At 37.2% G+C, this 19,795-nt stretch overlaps 1 protein-coding gene across 3 annotated transcripts in view; it reads left to right on the forward strand.

Annotated features, from left to right (window-relative positions):
* Positions 1-19,795, forward strand: part of DPYD (dihydropyrimidine dehydrogenase) — a 722,107-nt gene that overhangs the window by 295,889 nt on the left and 406,423 nt on the right. For all 3 annotated transcript variants that reach the window (XM_072968149.1, XM_072968150.1, XM_072968151.1), the window contains exons 9-10: positions 10,339-10,446; positions 12,160-12,329. In XM_072968149.1, coding sequence (XP_072824250.1) covers positions 10,339-10,446; positions 12,160-12,329 — 278 coding nt within the window. The remainder of the gene's footprint in view (positions 1-10,338; positions 10,447-12,159; positions 12,330-19,795) is intronic.

A 19,795-nucleotide genomic window follows, 5' to 3' on the forward strand; every position in this document is an offset into this window, starting at 1 on the left:
ACATGATTCTTTAACCATTTTTGAGTCAAGCTTCTTAGAGGATGTAATGAAAGGTACGGACCCTCTGCACCCATACACCATAAAATGCATACATATATAAAGATAGCTTTTCATAGTCTTGGATTCCTTGAAAAATCACGGGCAAGGTTCAGAACTTGGTTTCTAGATACTCTCCCTCTTTTGTGGATGAACAAACTGAGATTCAGGATCAACCACATATTTCTGAAATGGTTGACCATGTCTGTCCATCAAGAATGTCTTTTAGAAAGTGATGACTTTGTGGAATTTTCTGAATTCCTGGAAAAGTATTCTCATTTCAAGACTTTTACTCAACAACATGTCAGTAATACTAAACACATTCCAAGTATATTGGAACGTGGAAATAATTTCATATTTTTCTTATATATATTTCTTGAGAAACATCTAATGAGATAAGTATTTTCTTGCAAGATTTATAAGGTCACAGTAGTGATTTAGAGTAAGGGAAACAAATTTGCACAGAAATGTGTAATTTGAGTGAAGTGCAAAATGCGTAATTCAAATGAAATGGTGCTGAGTTTTGAATATCATCACAAGGTAAAAGAATTGGTTAGCAAAACCAATACCTATGATTGTGAATTTTATCTTCTACCTGTAAAATTAAGTTGCTTCAGCAATATTGAGCTACATCATGCTTACTTGTCCACATAATAGTTCTATAAGGAAGCACACTTTTGTGACTCTTCTAATTTTAAAGATGAGGAAACTGAGGTTTAAAATTTAATGACTTGGGCATGAGCTTATAGCTAACAGCTAAGAGGGACAGAGTCAGGAGTCCATTAGAAGTTTTTTGATTCTGAACCGAGCAGCTCACCATTGTTTCGCAGACATGCCTGGGGAAAATCAAGTAGATGCAGAAACAAGTTTCAGCTGCTGAGAAGGTCACAAAGCACATCTGGTGCGTGGTCTTTATTTTAAAGCCTGCAGCTTGCTTCCTCGGACTTGCATTGTTTCACTTTGCAGAGCTCTGAAGGCCAGAACATACTTGGGTAATTCAGAATCCATGACCTCCACTCTTGCATTGTGTTTCACTCATTTTATTTCAGTGCTGTGGCAAAGATTAGTTTGGCTTTAAAGGAAACAGTTTAACTGCATAATCTAAATGCATGTTCCGTTAAAATTTTTTACATGAAGTTTTTGATATACAGAATATGTTAGCCTCACAATAGAGTCGTAAAATTCATTATGAAAATTATAAACCAAGAGGTTACCCGTGCCTATATTGAAGAATTTCTTTGAATAAAAAATATAGGCGTACAATTGAAAAATATCTTTGAGAAAGTAACTAATGCAACACAACGAATGTGTGGTACATTTACTGGTGATTAACACATTAGTAATACTTTGGGATTACATTTTTAAAGGCGTCCTCTGCCTTTGACAGAATGTGTGTTTATGGTGGCAGCTTTAATGCTATTTCCTGCTGTGCAGTTCAATAGAGCATGTTTTTAGGTGGTTAGTTGAGGGTTTTTTTCGTTATGTATGTCGATGGAGATAAGTGTTTTAATTACTTTTTTAATGTCTGTGCTTTTGTATTTTTCTCGTCTCTTCTCTTTTATTTCCTGCTGTTGAGATTACTGCCTTGTCTCCACAGCAGGTGGCTGTTGCAAATTTGTTTTCTTTGTAAGCCTGGTAGATTTATTTTGTAATATAACTGTTCCTTTCTAGTATTTTTATTATTAATGATTTCTTTACTTTGGAATGCAGTGTACTTACGTAGTCCTAAATAGTAATTGTCTAAGACCATCTAAGAATTCCAACCATTAAGGAAAAAAACCTTTGCCTAAGGCATATTGTTTGAATTTTTTTGTTTACCCTTACTTCATAATGTGATGATTGAAATGTAAGGAAATTGTTTTATAGCAAAAGCCAAATGAGAATGAGAAACAGAGAAAAGAGAAGGGAGGGAAATAAAGAAGAAAGGCCCATGAGATAAAACACACTTTAATAAATAAATAAATAAATAAAAAATAAAGTGATAGGTATAATTCTGTGACAGAAATAGGAAATTACATTAATGTATCTTTTCTAGAAGAGGGGTTTTAATGAGATCTTAAGTTTATACTGAAATTAAATTTTAATTATTAAAATAACTTCTGCTAATTATAAGAAAATTGAATTACAAAAATATAAAGAAAAATAGTTCATCTTTTTTTTTCTGTCCAAGATTTTGTTTTGGTTGCTTCACATGTGTCCCTTTATATAAGAAAAACAATAGATAAGATGGGTCCTGAGTGTAGAAGTTATTTGTCAGGAAAGCAAAGTACACTCAATATGTGGATATTTTATCCATCTTTGACTTCTTGGACATTATTTTATTAATTAAAATAAAGCCTCTCTCTCTGTTTTTTTCCAAATGTATAAAGGGAGTAAAAATTATGAGACTAGAAATGCATGATGAACCATACTCCCATTTTGTTATGTGAAACTGCTACACATTTTATTGAAGATTAAAAAATCCTCTGAGAGAATTTTAACTGCTTAGATTCGGTTTATTTCATATGTGTTGTTCTTGTAAGTACATTGCTTTATGAATATGTTTCTGTTGCTTCTCACCCACACAAACTCTAAATTGGAGCCTGATACTAAGTTCCAGTAAGATGTTCTATGAACTGATCTCATTGGTGTAACAGAATTTGTGTCTGTTTTCTCCATGAAAGCTTCAAAGGCAACTGAAATACATTTCTGACATTGTCGGAATTATTACCTTTGTTTATTTTATTCTCTTCTCCAATGGTTTTAAAATGTTACTGTTTTTAAAAATTAACTACAAAAAGAAGACCTTAGTTCAGCATCTATCCAATTTTCAAAGTTGTGTAAGTGAGCACCACTCCTCTTAGTTCTGAATGTCATTATTGTTACATGTTTCTGTACAGAAAAACAGCTCGTGAAATGGGAAAAAAATACGATCTGAGGTGGTGATTCCATTCATAACATTGTTGGAAGTCTTCATCTTGTCATGCTCTAACGAGTTACGTGATCCATACAATTAATACTTGTGGTCACATTGAGAGAGAGAGACCAGAGAGCAGTTATACAGGACAGGTGTTTAATGGGGATCTGAAAAATCAATGAAATGAATCCTATTGTGATGCATGGTGATCTGATTTCATATGTGTTATATTGAATCACTCCATTCTTTCTGAATTCAGTCTGAACACTGAGAGCTAAATGTATTTGCAGTGGGGTGTCAGAAAAGAGGTGGGGCGTTTTATTGAGAAAAGAATCACAATAGGGCATCATCGATCTGTTCTCTTTCTAATCAATGTATAGATCCTAGAATGATAACCCGTATGGCACTGTTGTTCCTTGGAAATAAGATATAAATCCTTTGAGTCGTACAAGTGCTCTTTAAGTGACAAGTGAAGAACTTTATAATCCATTGTGGAACTGTGGAATGCTTAGATCCTGGAAAAGAATGTTTTACTTCCATATTGCAATCTCAACTGTTTGGGCTTGGTATTGAAATAGTTTACCTTTTCTAATAAGTATATAAATCCATCCATCCATCCATATATATATATATATATATTTTATGATTGACACCTACATTTACACACCTATATACGGCCACTTAAATGACTTCTTATGATTAATTGCAATAGCTTCTGTTTTTGAAAGTGTTTACTATGAATCTTTATAATTTGAGTCTTTATTTTTGATAGTTTTTATGTTTTACCCAAGACAGTAATAATGACTTACATTTGAATGTGGTTTTAGATCTACCAGAGTGCTGGTGTGTGTACTTTTCAACCTAATTTTCAAAACAATCCTATACATAAGCCAGGGGTATCTTCATTCTAAAATCAAGGCAATTAACTCGACTTGCTGTGATGATCTTTTTCTAGTATAGACAGATATTGTATCCTTATGTTGTACACCTGAAACTAATATAATGTATGTCAGTTAGTTATACCTTAATAAAAATAAATAAATAAAAGAGAGGAATCTGAGGGTCACTTAGAAGTGATTTTACCCAAGTACAGCAAAGGGGAAGCCATGAGACTAGAACTCAGATCTCCAGACTCCCAGGGCAGTCTTCAACTAACTGAATGATCCCTTAACCATTAGAGGGTCTTAATCTTGCGCTTCCTGGTCTTGAAGCACATATGGTTTGAGTTCATTGTAGTCTATAAAATGAACGAAGTCCAAAGAATCCCCTTGTCTTGCCATAGCCTTTCATTCTAAACAATCTGTCCAGCCCTGACCACTTAAAAGTGCAATGATGTTAAATGTACACATCATGCGTTAGATTCATCTATGTCTCTCCAAATGTATCATTTCATTATATCGAGCAAAAGCTTTTAGGGAGAGAATGCAAATAAAAGGGAACCTTTATTTCACATCTATGCAAAGAGCTTTACATATATTGCTTTTATTTTACTCTGCTAACGATCCTACGATGAGGCTGCTGCTGCCCGGAAAGAATAATTGACTTGCCCATGGTCATAATAGCTAGTAAGTGCCAGAACTAGAATTTCAGCAGGGAAAGTGACTGAAAGTTTTCACTGTTAGTCAGTACACTCTGTTTACAAATGATAGAAATAAGTCAGTTGGCATTAAGATATTTTTAAAAGATTTAATAAACAAAAGCAAAGAAAAGCAATGGTTACATGGGGACATTTCCTTCAAAGACACAAGTGCATAGCTGTGCAGATAGCCCAGGGTCCCTCAGTGAGAGTTTGTTGAATGAATCCATGTTTAATCTTCACATGTTAATGTTCTTCCTCATGCAGCACCATTCTCCAAACCAGACTAAGCAGTGAGGACCGAGATGGCACAACATGCTTTCTTCTTTGAGAAGAAAGTGAGATCTCAAATACAAAAGTACTTGGAAAAGTGAAAAACTTAGGACACTTGTCATCCAACTACATTTCCCAGCCAGGACACTTAAGAGTAGGACACAGTCAGTGGGATTTTATGTGTCTGCTAAAATCTTCTTATTGAAAAAGCGCTTGTGTGAAATAACAAGACGATGTACCTGCGGAGAGAGTTCAGTATACTAAAGCATTGCCCCTTCCCGTAAGCTGCAGCCTTTTGCCAGGCACTGGAGGCAGTCTCACAGTGCTCTGTGCTGTCTTCTCCACTTCCGTGGGATATGTGAGGCTGTCTCCAGTGACAGGTCTATCTGATCACCATCTTTCCCATGGTGCTCAGCTGTCATTCAAGTGGATGCCTTCAAGAATGAGAGGCATCACACGGATGCTTGCTCAGTTCAGCTAACACTGAATAAGTGACACAGTGAAGTAACATACACGGACGTTATAAAATCTGAGAAATTCTTAAATGTGTCCTACAATAGCTATGAAGACACAGCTTTAAAAGCTTATTCCTCAACTATTACCAGATGATAACATGCAGCAGAATATTTAGTATCTTGCTAATGCTCATCGAAGTTGTGCAGAACTTAATATGAGCACAAAGAATTTACTACATACACTGCTGTTATTTATTCTGTAGTTGTTCCAGAGGGAGGTGCTTTGGAAACAGAGCAGAGATACAGATTTCAAAGAATATCAAATATTGAAAAATAACCAGCGGATATCCAAGGGGAATGCACTTAAGAAGGAAAGCATTTCAGAAAAGAATTGTGGTAGAAAAAATAATCACAAAACAAAGATGCAGCCCAGAGAAGCAGCCGGTCTTTTCTCCACCACTAGATTGGAACATTCTGTGTTGTATGCATATCCGTAACCTTGAAGGGAAACTTAATAGGTGTATATTGAATGATTAATTTAGAGATCGCTTGTTATGCAGCATCACATTGTAACAGGCTTAACTATAACCTTATACACGACAAAGGCAGAATTCTGAAGTTAAAGCGTAAACTCTACAGCCAGACCATCCAGGTTAAAATGGATATTGCTACTTATCTGTTCTGTGACCTTCAGCAAAATTATTTAATCTTTGTGTGCCCCGGTTTCCTCGTATCTAGAATGCAGATGGTAATATGTGTTGTCTTATAGAGTTGTTTTGAGAATTAAATGAGTTAGTACATAAAAATCATCTATATATCAGACACTTAGAACAGTGCCTGTAAGTCATCAATACATGTTAAACTGGATTTTCTATAATATAAGCAAAATTTTATTTCCTTTCTTTTCAATGAACTTGGAAATGATAATCTTTCAGTACTTCTTAAGAAGGCGTTCCTTTGTATAAATACATGCTGAAACACCAAAAACTTCGGTGACTATTCCAGAGGAACAAAGAAACTATCTGGCCTTCCTGAAAGACAAAGAGCACTCTGCATGTATTACGCTGAGCTGTTTTGTTTGTCAAATCTCCGTCAGTTCCTCTTTATTCATGAACCTCCTTCTACCCACTGAAAGGTGAATTAAAAAGTCATTTCAGTGTCATTTTGAAATCATCCTGGTATAGACACATACCTTATTTATTAATATGCCACCTACTCTCAGGGAAATTTTCCTTCGATAGCTGGGTATTTGCAAGTTTCAGTATCTTTCATATTTCACTTAAGGCTGCTTCATTTTTCTTCTTTTGTAGCACTTTGTTTAAATTTGCTGGGGTTTAATACTCTACTTTGATTTAAGTTTTATTCTTTCCTTGCCACAAAATGTGAAATTTGAAAGAAGAATTATAAACTACAGAATAAATGAACCTTCTCAATGTTAATAGCTAATGTTTACTGAACACTCACTAAATGCCGGATCTCAGTGCTTTAAATATATACGTGTATGTGTATAGATAGACAGATCAGCGTGCCTTTAAATCTCACTTCTGTGAGAGAAGTCTATTATCCCTGTCTTAGAAATGCAGAGGTAGAAGATCAGAGAGGTTAGCAATTGTTTTAGGGCTCTCCAGAGAGACAAGGCAGTTAGGAGACATATAAGATAAAGAGAGAGAGAGAGGGATAGATAGATAGATAGATGATAGGTAGATAGAGAGATAGAAAGGATTTATTTCAAGGAACTGGCTTATGCAACTGTGGGAGCTGGCAAATCTGAACTCTGTAGGCCAGGCCACAAGACAGATTATCTTCTTCCTTTGGGCAATACCTAGATTAGTGTTTGATTGCATAATTTCCTATATGTGCTCAGCTATGTGCACATAAAACTGACCATCATAGACACTTACACAAGATCACAATCAGATATATGGGGGAGGGAGAACTCACACCAAGGTCTGTTTGAAGGCAAAGACCCTGTTCCTAATCACCCCGCCCACCCCAGCATCATGGCTAGTGGAGGACAGGGTGCTTCTGCCAGCTCGGTGGGACGACCAGAGCCCGTGAGGAAAGCCCCGGATGCCCGGTCCTCGTGGGTGCCTTGCCGTCCAGGCTGGGCAGAAGGGCTCCCTGGACTTGGGGAGTCTGAACGTGTGTGTGACCTGGGGTGTGGCTACGTCGGCTGCAGAGATAACCCGGTCCCAGTGATCCTGTCCAGTAACTGGCTCATTTTTCCTCTTCTCAAGCCGATATCTATAGGTCAGAACATCTAACTGGTGCCCTTTTGGACATTTACAGGGAGAAGCTGACCCAGTAAATGTTAAATTCATTACAGTGATAAATGCAGAGTGGGGTGAAAGCACAGAAAACTCAGCTGTCTTTGTCAGTGTCTGATCCAAGTGGAAAAATGGAATTTAAACTTTACCAAAGCTTTTTTCTTGGGAAATAATCTTTGCAAAAGAGGAAAAGCCATCTCTGTGGGTCAGATGGTGTGTTTAATAAGAATGCCTTGCATTTCTTTATGTAACAGTTGTTTTCTCAGTGGGTCTATAGAAAATTGCCACAGGTGTAAAGCACTCCTCTGCCTTAACCATGGCAGGTAGCGAAAAAGCTCAGATTAGGAGTTAGTCAAGGAAGGAAGTTAGACTTTATTACCAGAAACTATGGAAGTCTTATCCACCACTGACATTCTCTGCACCTTGTTTTTGATCTGCCTGAAAGGTTTTTGCTTATCAGATTACCTTGAAATTGCACAGCACTTCACGTTGTTTTTCTGGTTATTTATGTTTTTTTAACAAGAAAAAGGGAACATGAAGCACCATAGAACATATGCTGTCTCGGTAGTACAGCGATATGAGAGGCGAGACAGGTTCTTATTATTTAAATCTTGAGATATTTATTTATATGTATATATAATGGTATATATTGGTTTGACTAATCAAATATGGCTCAAACTACAGTCATCTTTTAATAGTTTTCTAGAAAAGTTGTTCTGTCATTAGAATCTTCAAGTACATATTCAGCTATGTTTATGTAACTGTAACCACCCCCACTCAGTCTTTCTAACACAATTACATGAATAATCACACATTTATGTAATAGTTTTCATGTTACAAATAGACTAAGGGATATTTCTCTATGTTGGAATATAAAGAAATAGACTTATCCCCACTTCATTTATAGAAAAGCCAAGGCAAAGACAAGTCAAATGACTTGCCTAGCCTTCTTAGATAATTAAAATAATTAAAAAAAAAAACCTCACATGCTCTTCAAATAATCTAAAAACAAGGGGCAAACCATTTAGGGGAGGGAACGGAGGAGGTGCTGGACAGGGAAGAGAAGTGTTTGATTACTTTGGAGGGATAGTAGTGGCTCATTGCTGTTACGCATTCAGTCCACAAGCATTTTCAGTTTTCAGATCGGGTACAGTATCTACCTTATCTCACACAGCAGAGCAGCAAAGCTCATCCTTACTGCTAGTTGCTCTAATTGTCCACCAGCCACTACCACTGCCCTTCACTGAACTGTAAAATAAACTCCTACTTCTCTGGAGTGGCCTATTGGTAGAGTTGAGTTTTGACTAGTAAATAAAATTAAACTGTAAATTTCTCCCTTATGAAACTGAGATGAGGAACTTTCTTCAGGTGGGGTGATTCCTATCAGACTGACTTCATCTGCCGCTTGAAAAACATTTTAACCTGCTGATCTTCATATTCTTTTCAAAATGTTAGCAGTTATTTCCTAATTAGTTCAGACATGCATAGTGTAGAAATTTTGGAAAATAAGGAAATAATAAAAAAGCAGAATATCTGTAATCCCACCCCAGAAACGATCACTGTTGAGACGTTACAGTTCATGTTTTTTTACAGAACTTGAGTCATACCGCACACAGTGTTTTATGTTCTGCTACTTTACTTAGCACTATATTTTGACTATAATCTGTTACCGCATTTTTCAAATATTTGTTTTAATGGCTGCATTTTGTTTTGTTGTCTTTTTCTAGTATTGTTTGTTTTCTAAGGGGAGGTAATCAGGCTTCTTCATTGCTTTCCACTTGGAGGAGGGACCTCGTGGATGCTGAGCATGCGCTCTTCCACTTGCGCTATACCCTTCCCTCTGTTGTCTTCTTCTTAAAGTGAAACTAGTTTATTCATTCTGTTGGCATTTTGATATTCCTCCATCCTTTTTCTCTCTGTTTTTTTTTTTATTGACCATCTTTGTACATTAAACCTTTATTTGCAGTCTTGTGTTTCCTTATGATAGACTCAAAACTATTTTTTAGAAAATGAGCACCAATTTCTACCAAATTTCTACTGAAAGAGAATAACAAGTCCTGGCTTTAACCTTGCCAGATAGTGTAATTTTCTTTAATTCTTTGTGATGGAGGAGAAATAATATCTTTTTTTTTTAAACTTTCAGTTCTTAAATTACTAAAGGGAGTGAAGGGTTTTGGTGCTTGTAAGCTGTTTATATTTTTTTTTAATCTCAGTTTTTGTTATCCTTTGTTTGTGTTTCTATTGAAAAGTAGTATGTTCCTCACTGAAACTGAGAAACTTCTTTATATAGAACATTTTATTTGTTAAAATATTCTTCTAGTTAATCACTTGTCATTGAATTTGTTTATAATATTTTTGAAATGGAGAAGTAGCTGAATTTTTGTGGTAAAATACTTTTTCCCTTTGAAATTTTTTTGTCCCCCCCCACCTTAGCATTATATTCCATATTCAGGAACTAGATAAATATGTGTCCATTTTTTCTTTTAGTTTTTGTGATGAATTTTTTATATTTAACACTTTAATACATCAGAAATTTATTTTTATTTATGCATGAAGGAAGACTATAACCTGATTTTCCCCTTAACACTATATGTGTATCCATATTTCTGTATTTGTATATATGCAGATGTGTGTGCAATTTATGACAGGTGCTTGGTTATATATTAAAGGTGTACTCTGAAGTCTGTTACACTGTGTTATGTACATTCTTTTATGTTAATTTGCTTATAGATTTTTTTCTTTAAGAGCCGCATTATTTTAATGATTGCAGCTTTCTACTTTCTTGCTAATATCACTCCTTCTGCTAATGATATTTTATAAATTTTTATCGCTTAGGTTTGCCAGAACCCAAAAAGGATCACATCTTCCAAGGCCTAACGCAGGACCAGGGGTTTTACACATCCAAAGACTTTCTGCCACTTGTAGCCAAAAACAGTAAAGCAGGTACCACGTACTGTCTTCTGTTCTCAATGTTGCCTATATTGTTGTATACATTGTAAATTTATATTAAATCCAGGCTCAGTAGGGCATGTTCAGGTCTCCAATTCATACTTTAATAACACCATGCAAGGTGAGAAAAAAAAATCTAATATAATAGTTAGCTAGAATCATCTATTTGTCCAGCCTTCCAGTCAAACATCATAAGAATTTTTCACCATATTATATACAGGTCTAAAGTGCATTACGAAAAGTTGCTTCAAAGTAAGAGTGTCTTTAACAAACGTTGGAAGATGTTGTTAAAAGAAATGGCAGGAACTTCACTTTGAGAACTAATGGATTCTGGTGGTTTTAATTTAAAATACGACAAATGATTCCATGTCTTCCATGATTTGTATCGAGGCAGGCAGAAAGATTCAGTCTATTCTTGAACCACAGTTTTATGAAATTAACTAAAACACTTTGATGGACACCCTAATGCCTAGTCTGTGTGCTGCCACTTCACATACCCCAGGAAGAGTGACCCGAAGCTGTGCCTGTCCTCTGCCTTGACTGGGCTAGAACCATCGCCTTAGTGATAAAGAAGCTGTAATATAGTCTCCCAAAACCTGGTAGCCAAACTCTTTTAAACATATAGTTTTAAAGAAGTCTGAACTTCAGCTATTCCAACATCTAATTACAAGTAGAAAAGATAAGACCTTACATTTTTCTGCTAAAATTGAAAAAGATAAGAAATTTTCTCTACTAGATCAGTCTGCAGAACTTAAGAGCTAACGTTGTGTACCACCTCCAGCCTCTTCCTTCCGAGGGAACGGGTTGCTTGCCACAGAAGATGGTAGTACACGGAGCTTGTATCTGAGAATTATTGAGGGCTAATTATGTAATCCCAAATACAAGCTTTTCCAAGCAGAATGATTACACTATGCTGTCTATGGTGCCATTTCAAAATTATAGTAATTTATCCTGTCAGCAGTTTTATTTAATCCAATAATACGGTGCTACCTAACAGATAGTGAACACCTGCGTTTTACTTTTTTTTTTTAAAGAATCTTCATATGGACATCAAATCTATATATAAGTCCCCTTAAGAAATGTTCGCTTAGAGAATTATCTTTCTTTTATTGCTCAAGTTTAGAAGCAAAATCAGGAAAAAGCAGTAAAAGAGAGAAAGTTTTATTTTAACTGTCTCAAGAAAATAATTCTTAGAAATTCTTTAGTTATTTAAAGAGGACTTACTCAACATATTAACTTTTAAAGTTTAATAAATATAATTTACACCATAGCTTAGAAATCTTATAAGATAATACCTAAACAAAGTGTTTTAATGAAACCCTGCAAATTATTAACCAGACTATAAAGATCACTTTTTCCTTCTAACGAAATTTATTAAGTTAAAAATACGTATTACAACTTTGACAAATAGTTTTAATAGATTGATTCCAGTTTATTATGACCCAAACTCTTCAAAGTGTATTATAGCTATCCTTCCAGAAGGAAAAAAGAAGTTGAAAGTATTGACTATGAAATTACATATATGAGCATATTTTAAAAGTGGGAATAAAACTGTCTTTCGATGAAGCAGAATAATTTGATAGTGACACTCCATCCTGGAAAACTGCAAGATGCAATTTTACACTGCTTTGAGTACAAGTATCTTTTGAGCTGTCATGCAGAAACTGTTTCTCTACTTGAAAATGGGGTTTTCCTTTCATCACTCAGGAATGTGCGCCTGTCACTCTCCACTGCCATCGATACGGGGAGCCGTGATTGTACTCGGAGCTGGAGACACAGCTTTCGACTGTGCGACATCCGCTTTGCGTTGCGGAGCCCGCCGAGTGTTCGTCGTCTTCAGAAAAGGCTTTGTTAATATAAGAGCTGTCCCCGAGGAGGTAAAATGGAACCATCAGAAAATGTGGAGTGGTAGTGCAACAGAACTTAGGAGATGTAACTGTTAATGTGCAGTCTCCAAGTTGAAATCATTAGAATGCTCTTTAAATTGTGAAATGCAGATTTTAAAACTTCTCAGCTACCCATAGTTGTTTTTCCCTAGTACAGACATCCAGAATGAAAGAAATTATTTTACAGGACTGATTTGGATACAGTGAGAAGTTCATCTTTGTCAATACACAAGTGCTGCTTATTCTCAGTGTTGTATCTTTGAAAGGTATTGTGTTTAACTAGGAACAGTGGAATGTGCTAAGTCTTCCGTATCCAACAACAGATCCTCTTCAGAAAATGTATGGATATTAGGAGCATGTGATAATTAGAGACATTTGGAATTTTCCATAAACCAAATTTATAAGCTGCATTCAAAGATATATATGTTTTGGTCATACTTGTAGTCAGTTCATTCTGCTATGAAGCCAGTAGAACAAAGAGATTGCCACTTATTTTTTTTTTTTGAAAAGCACTCATGTAAGCATTATTTAGAATTAATAATTAGTTAACTTACTAAAAATGACAGATTTAAAATCAATTCATTGTTACAGGTGACTGGTGACTAATCTTGGGTGAGACATCAGCTGGGTACGTGTCCCACCGATTTCTCAAATTTTAATGTTAAGAAAGATAATGCCTTATAAAGGATATTAGTTCTGAGAACAAGAACCAAATGTATTTATAGAAAGACAAATTACTCATTTTATCCAAATCAGTATTATGAATTTGATTTGCTTTAGAATGCCTGAGCATATTTGGAGTCTCCATACTAGGCAAGAATTGTAACTGTAGTCCATAGGTAATTTGTCACATATAGACTAACCACATTACAGATTAATTTCACTAAAATATCTGAGTCACCACTGGTTCATGACTGAGTTTCAAATGTCAACTTTATTTTCCGGGCTTTCTTCCATCCAATCTACCCTCTCAGACTTTTTTCCAGATTCCAAGGCGGAGGTAGTCTTATAGTCAAAGGAGTTTTTTTTCTGGAGCACTTTTCAGCATTGGTTGGTGCCGTCTTAGCATGGTGCAGATAAAGGAAACTAGCCATACTGAAGGGAAGTGACTTGTCTATGATGAAAGAAGACAGGAGCTAATCGTATGCATCTTTGCATCCCCATGCATAGCGTAGGATCTCAACAACTAATAAGCACTGGGGAAATAGGTTTCGAACTAGATCTTTTTAATCTTGTTCTCCTAAATCTAAAGTCAGTTTTCATTACGAAAGGCTGCACCTTCAAAGTTGGAAGGGCAGAGGACCCTGAATGGCAGTGTCAGTTTACTTCGTACTTGATGCTATGGTCATCTTCCCTTGGCAAGGGTCACTAGAAATGAGTGGTGGCTGTTTCTCCTGCAGCAGGAAATACCAAAAGTAGAAAACACCAAAAATGAGAACAGATAATTACTTGAGATAGAAGTAGACGTTTTCTTTATTTGTTTAATGAGGCTAAATTTACTGAGCATCTGTTGTTATCGAACATTGTTTTAGGCGGTTGGTATACAGCTGTGACCAACCAGGTGGGAGTGCTTGTCCTCGCCTGTGTCTAGTAAGGAAAGGCGCTCAGTAGCCAAGCAGATAAACCGTCTCCTAAATGTGTGTTGAACAGTGACGAGGGCAATGGAGGCAAAATTAATTAGCCTGAGTGTATGAGAAGTGTGCCTGTGGGGAGAGGGTGTGATGGCAGAGGGGGACGGACGTGCCACTTTACGCAGGGTGGCCCAGGGAGGCCTCTCTCAATGATGACATTTGGGCATGGAGAGGAAGACACTGATGGGATGTAGACACTGGGGAGAAAAACATTCCAGGTCAAGGCAAAGGCTTTCACCCTCGATTGAGGAAAGCTCTTGGACTTCTGGGAATAGAAAAAAAAAAAAAAGTCCATGTGACTGGAACAGAGTGAGAGAGCGCAGGACGTGGCAGTGCGTGGTGAGGACTTGTAAGTGTTCATAAGGCTTTTAGTTTTTACTGAGTGAAAAAGGAAACCATTGAACTGTTTTAAGCGGACAAACACCAAGATCCGAATTAAATTTTAAGAGGACTGCTCTGTTGATAACTGACTACTGGGTGTTGAGTCAGAAGCAGGGCGGCTAATCAGGGACCAATTGGGAGAGGAGGCTGTTAGTTAATGTGACTCGCTTCTAGGAAGGGAAGGATCTGGGCGCAGGCACAGGTCAGTCAAGGCCAGAGCTCAGTGGGATGAACTGTGGTTACCAAAGTGTTGAGAGGAAGCGATGGGCTGGCAGGACACCTGGTCATATGCCTGCAGCGGAGCTCAGTAGAACTCAGGCAGATCTGGGGCTTAATTAAACTAGAAAAGCAAATGTTTGGATGTTTATTATTACCTTACAAGAAATTAACATGTTTATATGGTTTTGAAACGCCTGAACAGCAAGCTCTATGAGAGTGGGTGCCACGGTCATCACAGGCACAAGGGTGCCACATCCAAAGTGATCAACAAATGGGGAGGGGGTGTAGCTCAAGTGGTAGAGCGCATGCTTAGCACGCACAAGATCCTGGGTTCAATCCCCAGCACCTCCTCTAAAAATAAATAAATAGACCTAATTACCTCCCCACCACCAAAAAAATAAAAAATTAAATATTTATAAAAACAAAGTGATCAACAAGTAATTGTGGAGTGAATGTTTTCTAGAGAGAATCGGCACCCAGGGCTTCTAGCGTTAAAAGGGCTAGATTCTTTGGAGTGAACATTTTAAACTGGTATCAAGTCACTATCACTTTCCAAGTTAGATCAGTGTTACAGCAGTAGGATCTGAAGGTTCATTTGGTAATTTCAGGCAAAATTTTTCAGCATGGGGAAAGGAGTAACACGTAATACAGAAACAGAATGTGTGCCGATGTCAGGGTTGGACCACTGGGCAGTGACTACGCGTCTTCAGGAGTCGGGGCTTTCAGCGTTTGTAGCGGTTCCGTTGTGAGTCCCTCGTGACCCTTACTTGGTATCGTGCACATCAAAGGAGGTCCAAGACATGGCAGTGCTGACGCTTAGGAAACTACTAAGTCAGTATCATGTATCTACCTCAAGATATGGATTTTGAGAGAATGTTCTTGGACAAATTTTTAACCAACATGAAGAATTTGACAGCATCCCCAATTTCTTTGTCTAGCTCCTGTTCCTCCTATGCTTTCTACTTTCAATACACGCAAGCTGTGGCCACACCTGGTTTCTTTAAAGTCAGTGAAGATTGAAAAACAGGGACATTCAGTGTTTTTCTTGACTATGTTTGTTGTTTGCTGGGCTTGGGCTCTTGCGTGGAATTTGGGAATAACATGCTTTGTCTGTTGGTAAAAGGCCTCACTGCCAGGCGTGCCAGCAAGTATGTAACCAAAGCTGTGGTCTAATCCTCATGATTTTTCAAGGGAGTTGGGGAGGGAGATATTGAACAATATAAAGTTCTCTCATCCTTTAGTGACAAATATGAATTATTACATAGGCCAGGTAGACTTAACATGGAATTGTTTGGGACCATGTCTATTACATGGTTAGTGTCAAAGAGCAATGTGATTAGATGCAGAAATGTTTTAATCTGCTAAGCTAGGAGGCTGCCCAGTAGATTCTGCAGTGACAGGCACATCCCATTTCTCTAAGGCAGAGGTTTCCATACTTCAGTGTGCAGCAGAATCACCTGGAGGGCTTCTTAAGTGCAGCTTGCTGGGCCGTCCCCGTTTCTGATCCAGTAGGTGTGGGGTGGGCCTGAGAATCTGCATTTTGAACAAGTCCCCTGGTGCTGAGAGACCACCAAGCCACTGCTCTAATGTGTCATCAGTGTGGTTTCCAGCTAGCTAATCAGAGCCACAAGCAGTGTGCTGTTCAGGGGCGCTTTCCATCTTAGTTAAGAAAGCGTCACTGCTACAGGATGTAAGTTTTGATGAAGGGAAGCTACCGAGGCATCATCAGCATATTGATGCAATTCTGATTCCAAATGTCTCTCAGTCTCCCTGGTGGCCTCACACACATGCTAAACGGGATGCTCCTGACAAACTAGCGCTTCTCAGCCAGGAGGTCCTTAGGGAAACCAGCCAATCATTCAGCACTATCCTCTAAGAAGATGAGGGAAGATCTGTTAATAATTCCCCCAGAACTTTCTGCAAGCTTAAATAGGTGAGATTAAATTTCACAGGATAACAGAATCCCCCCAAATGCTGGTATTAAGAGCTGTTGACAGATCAGATAGAACCGCACGGATGCTGTAGGCAGTTGGGAATCCCTAAAAGGAGGCATGAAGGTCAGGACTCAACAGACCCGCTTGAGTTGATAAACTTAAAGGATAAGGTTCGGGAAGGACTTTGTAGCTCTTATTAATTATTCCTGAGAAGAGCGTGGTACAAAATTAATTTACTAGCACAATCCTACACACACAGAGGGTACAGCAAGAATCTGCTGTTCACATATTCAATTCCCTGAAAGCAGCAAAACACGACAGATCTTTAATTCTGCTCTATTTTAAATGGACTCTCAATGCTACTCCCTAGCGCCCCCTGGCTTCCCCCACTCACTCGCCAAAATAACTGATTCAACATTAATAATGCTTGTTTCCACGTAGTTTAGCTATTCAGAAGATCAACTATTTTGATAATGTTCCTTATTATTTTTAACAATAAAATAACAGCACTAGAATGCCTGGTCTGTTGGTCAAAAATGTCTTCATCTGTTACTACAACTCAGAAACAATAAATCTTCATGTGAAAAAAAAAAGTACCTTTTAATTGCCTCCTTCTAGGACCACACCATCCCTGCAAATAGACCATTCATGTAGCATGGTCTGTAGGTCTCCCCTCAGATATTTCTGATATCAAGTGATCGTGTTAAAGCTACATCCACGGATACATTCACCATCTAAATATTACTGGCTAAACATGTCTCTTCCTACCATTCACTAATGCTTTCTAGTTTTTATTTAATTATAAGAAGTATGACCCTGGGACTACTTTTAGAAAATAACCTTTATAAGCTGGTAAATTTAATTTTACTTAGTGAGGGTGATGCTTGTAACAGTTCTTTAATATTTGGCACCTGCACGTCATTTGAGTTGGTGTTCTTCACGGCAAGTAATCAGGGACCTGTTAGCATGATTGGAGATACGGAGGTACCTGCAAGCAGACACGCACACACCGTGGCCCCCAGGCCCCTAGCGTGAATTTAGGATCATCATGGACTCCCCTGGCACTGTGATATCAAGCGTGCCTTTAGTCATTTATGACGATGTGGGAATACCATTCCAAGGATCTATATGTGTTTATGTTTTTGAAAAGCTTGAAAATTCAGTATAATATGAGAAGGTAGAATGGAAGAGTCAAAAAGGAATTACTGAAAGTTGGAGTATTTGGTTCTAGGTTATATATTCTAGTCTGAGTATGCCCATCTGTAAAACTAGCGTTATAAGCATATGCTTCTTCAAGTTTCTTCTAGTCCCCAGTTTCTGTATTTGGAACATTCAGAGAAAGATAGTGTGAGTATGGAGTTTGGACAGGAAGGCTTCAGCTCTTCGTGGAATGACAGAATGAAAATGTTGGGAATAGCTATAAATGGTACGCTTGAAACAAGTTGTAATTAATGTGGCCCCAGTCAGTTGGTGAGGTAAAATCTGCTGCATTCAAGACATGGATATCAAAGAAGCTGACAGGTGAGCTTGTCAGAATTCTATACTACATGCGGTAATTCAGATGGTGAGTGCAGAAAAAAAAGGGCTGTCAATAAGCCAGGAGCCAACAGAATCCTGTGCCTGTTCAAGATTATATATTCTAAATGCTTAATTATTTTCAGAAATCCCAAGGGGCTGGCTGCATCATGTTGACTGTAGAGCTAAAAACTAGGTACCTTTTAAAAAGGCTTCCCAACCTTCCCGTGTGTGTGTGTGTGTGTGTATATATGAGAAATTTCTCATACAGATTCATTGGAGTGAACATTTTCAACTGGTACCAAGTCACTATCAAGCTGCATTAAATAATGATACTCTGTTATTCCACTATTAAACTTCACATTGTTATTGCTCTATTGATTGTTATGTGACAGTTAGAACCCCTCTCCCATTCATAGTATTCACCTCAGCTTTCTAATATCTTCTTTTCCTTTCTTACAAATTGAAAACATTAAAAATTGGTATAATTTTTAAACACATGTTGATCATGCATGCAATTTAAAAGATAAAAGTAAATTAAAAACACACATGAATTAATGTAAAAACAAACAAAAATGTCATCCTTTTTAAAAGTGATTCTTTTCTCTTAAAAAGGTGAAGTCCTTTAAGGTCTGCTCTGAATATCATCTTGTCTTTGAAGGTGTCCTTGGTTCTGTCCTAATTGGCCTCTCCCCCCTGTGAGGTCCTGTAGCTCTTTGTACTTCCTATGTCATAGCACTTATCACGTAGGCTAATCTTTACTTTATACTCAACTCTCAAGTTAAACTGCAACTTCTTTCGAATGGATCGGCTCATTCAGCTTGTGTCTGACTCAAAGTATAGGACGGTGCTTGATCCAAGGCAATAGATCAGGGAAGCATGTTGAATAAACTATTTTAGGGGCATTGAAAACCTTATAGGGAGAATTACAGTGAATATGAACTATTCAAAATATATCATTTAGATTTATTACATACATATACCTCAAAATTACTTCTGATAGCTTTTAAATAGGTAGTAGTTATTTTATTGCCATTTAATTATTTACATTTTAATTTAAATTTTAAAAATGTATTGCATCACAATATCAACTTAACATTTAAAGTAGACTGAAAAAAGTTAATACTTCCTGGTTTTCAGTCTCTTAAAAGATAGCTGAGCATTAAACAAAAGAAAAGAAAGAAAGAAAAAAACAGAGCCAAGCGATATACCAAATCAAAAGTGAAGGTCTATAAAAGGTTATAGAATCAAAGAAGATTAGCAAGTGACACTAGAAGACAGAGGATCCTGATTTGTGCAGAATTTATATGAAGACGCATTTCAAGATTGAAGAAGGCACTGCAAAGCCACTGAAGTTACTCAGAAGATGATTTTGTGAGCTGCTTCTACAGTAATCAGGAGTGCTTGACTGTAGCAAAGTCTAAGATGAGCAGTAATAAGCTAGTCAGATTTTTTTTAAATGTTGCCAGTCATAAATGAGTAGTGTTTAAAAATACTCTCTTGTTAGAAAAGATGGATTTTATGATACCTGTGCAAAGGCATTTTAAGCCTCTGAATTATTCCATGCATTGCATTTCTGGTTTTTGCAGCTCAGTCATGACACAGAATAGTTAAGGAGCAACTATATCCAATGAGTAGTACATCTCTCATATGGAGGAACATTTCTTTCTGTTCAAGATTCTCTCATTTTAAAAGCTTAAAGTTAAAAGAAACCAGGTGCTTGTAACACCATAAGACGTACTAAAAGAGGGAACCTCAACTTGGGGTTTCAGCAAGA

The sequence above is a fragment of the Vicugna pacos genome, chromosome 9 (genome assembly GCF_048564905.1).
Source record: "Vicugna pacos chromosome 9, VicPac4, whole genome shotgun sequence".
NCBI lineage: Eukaryota > Metazoa > Chordata > Mammalia > Artiodactyla > Camelidae > Vicugna > Vicugna pacos.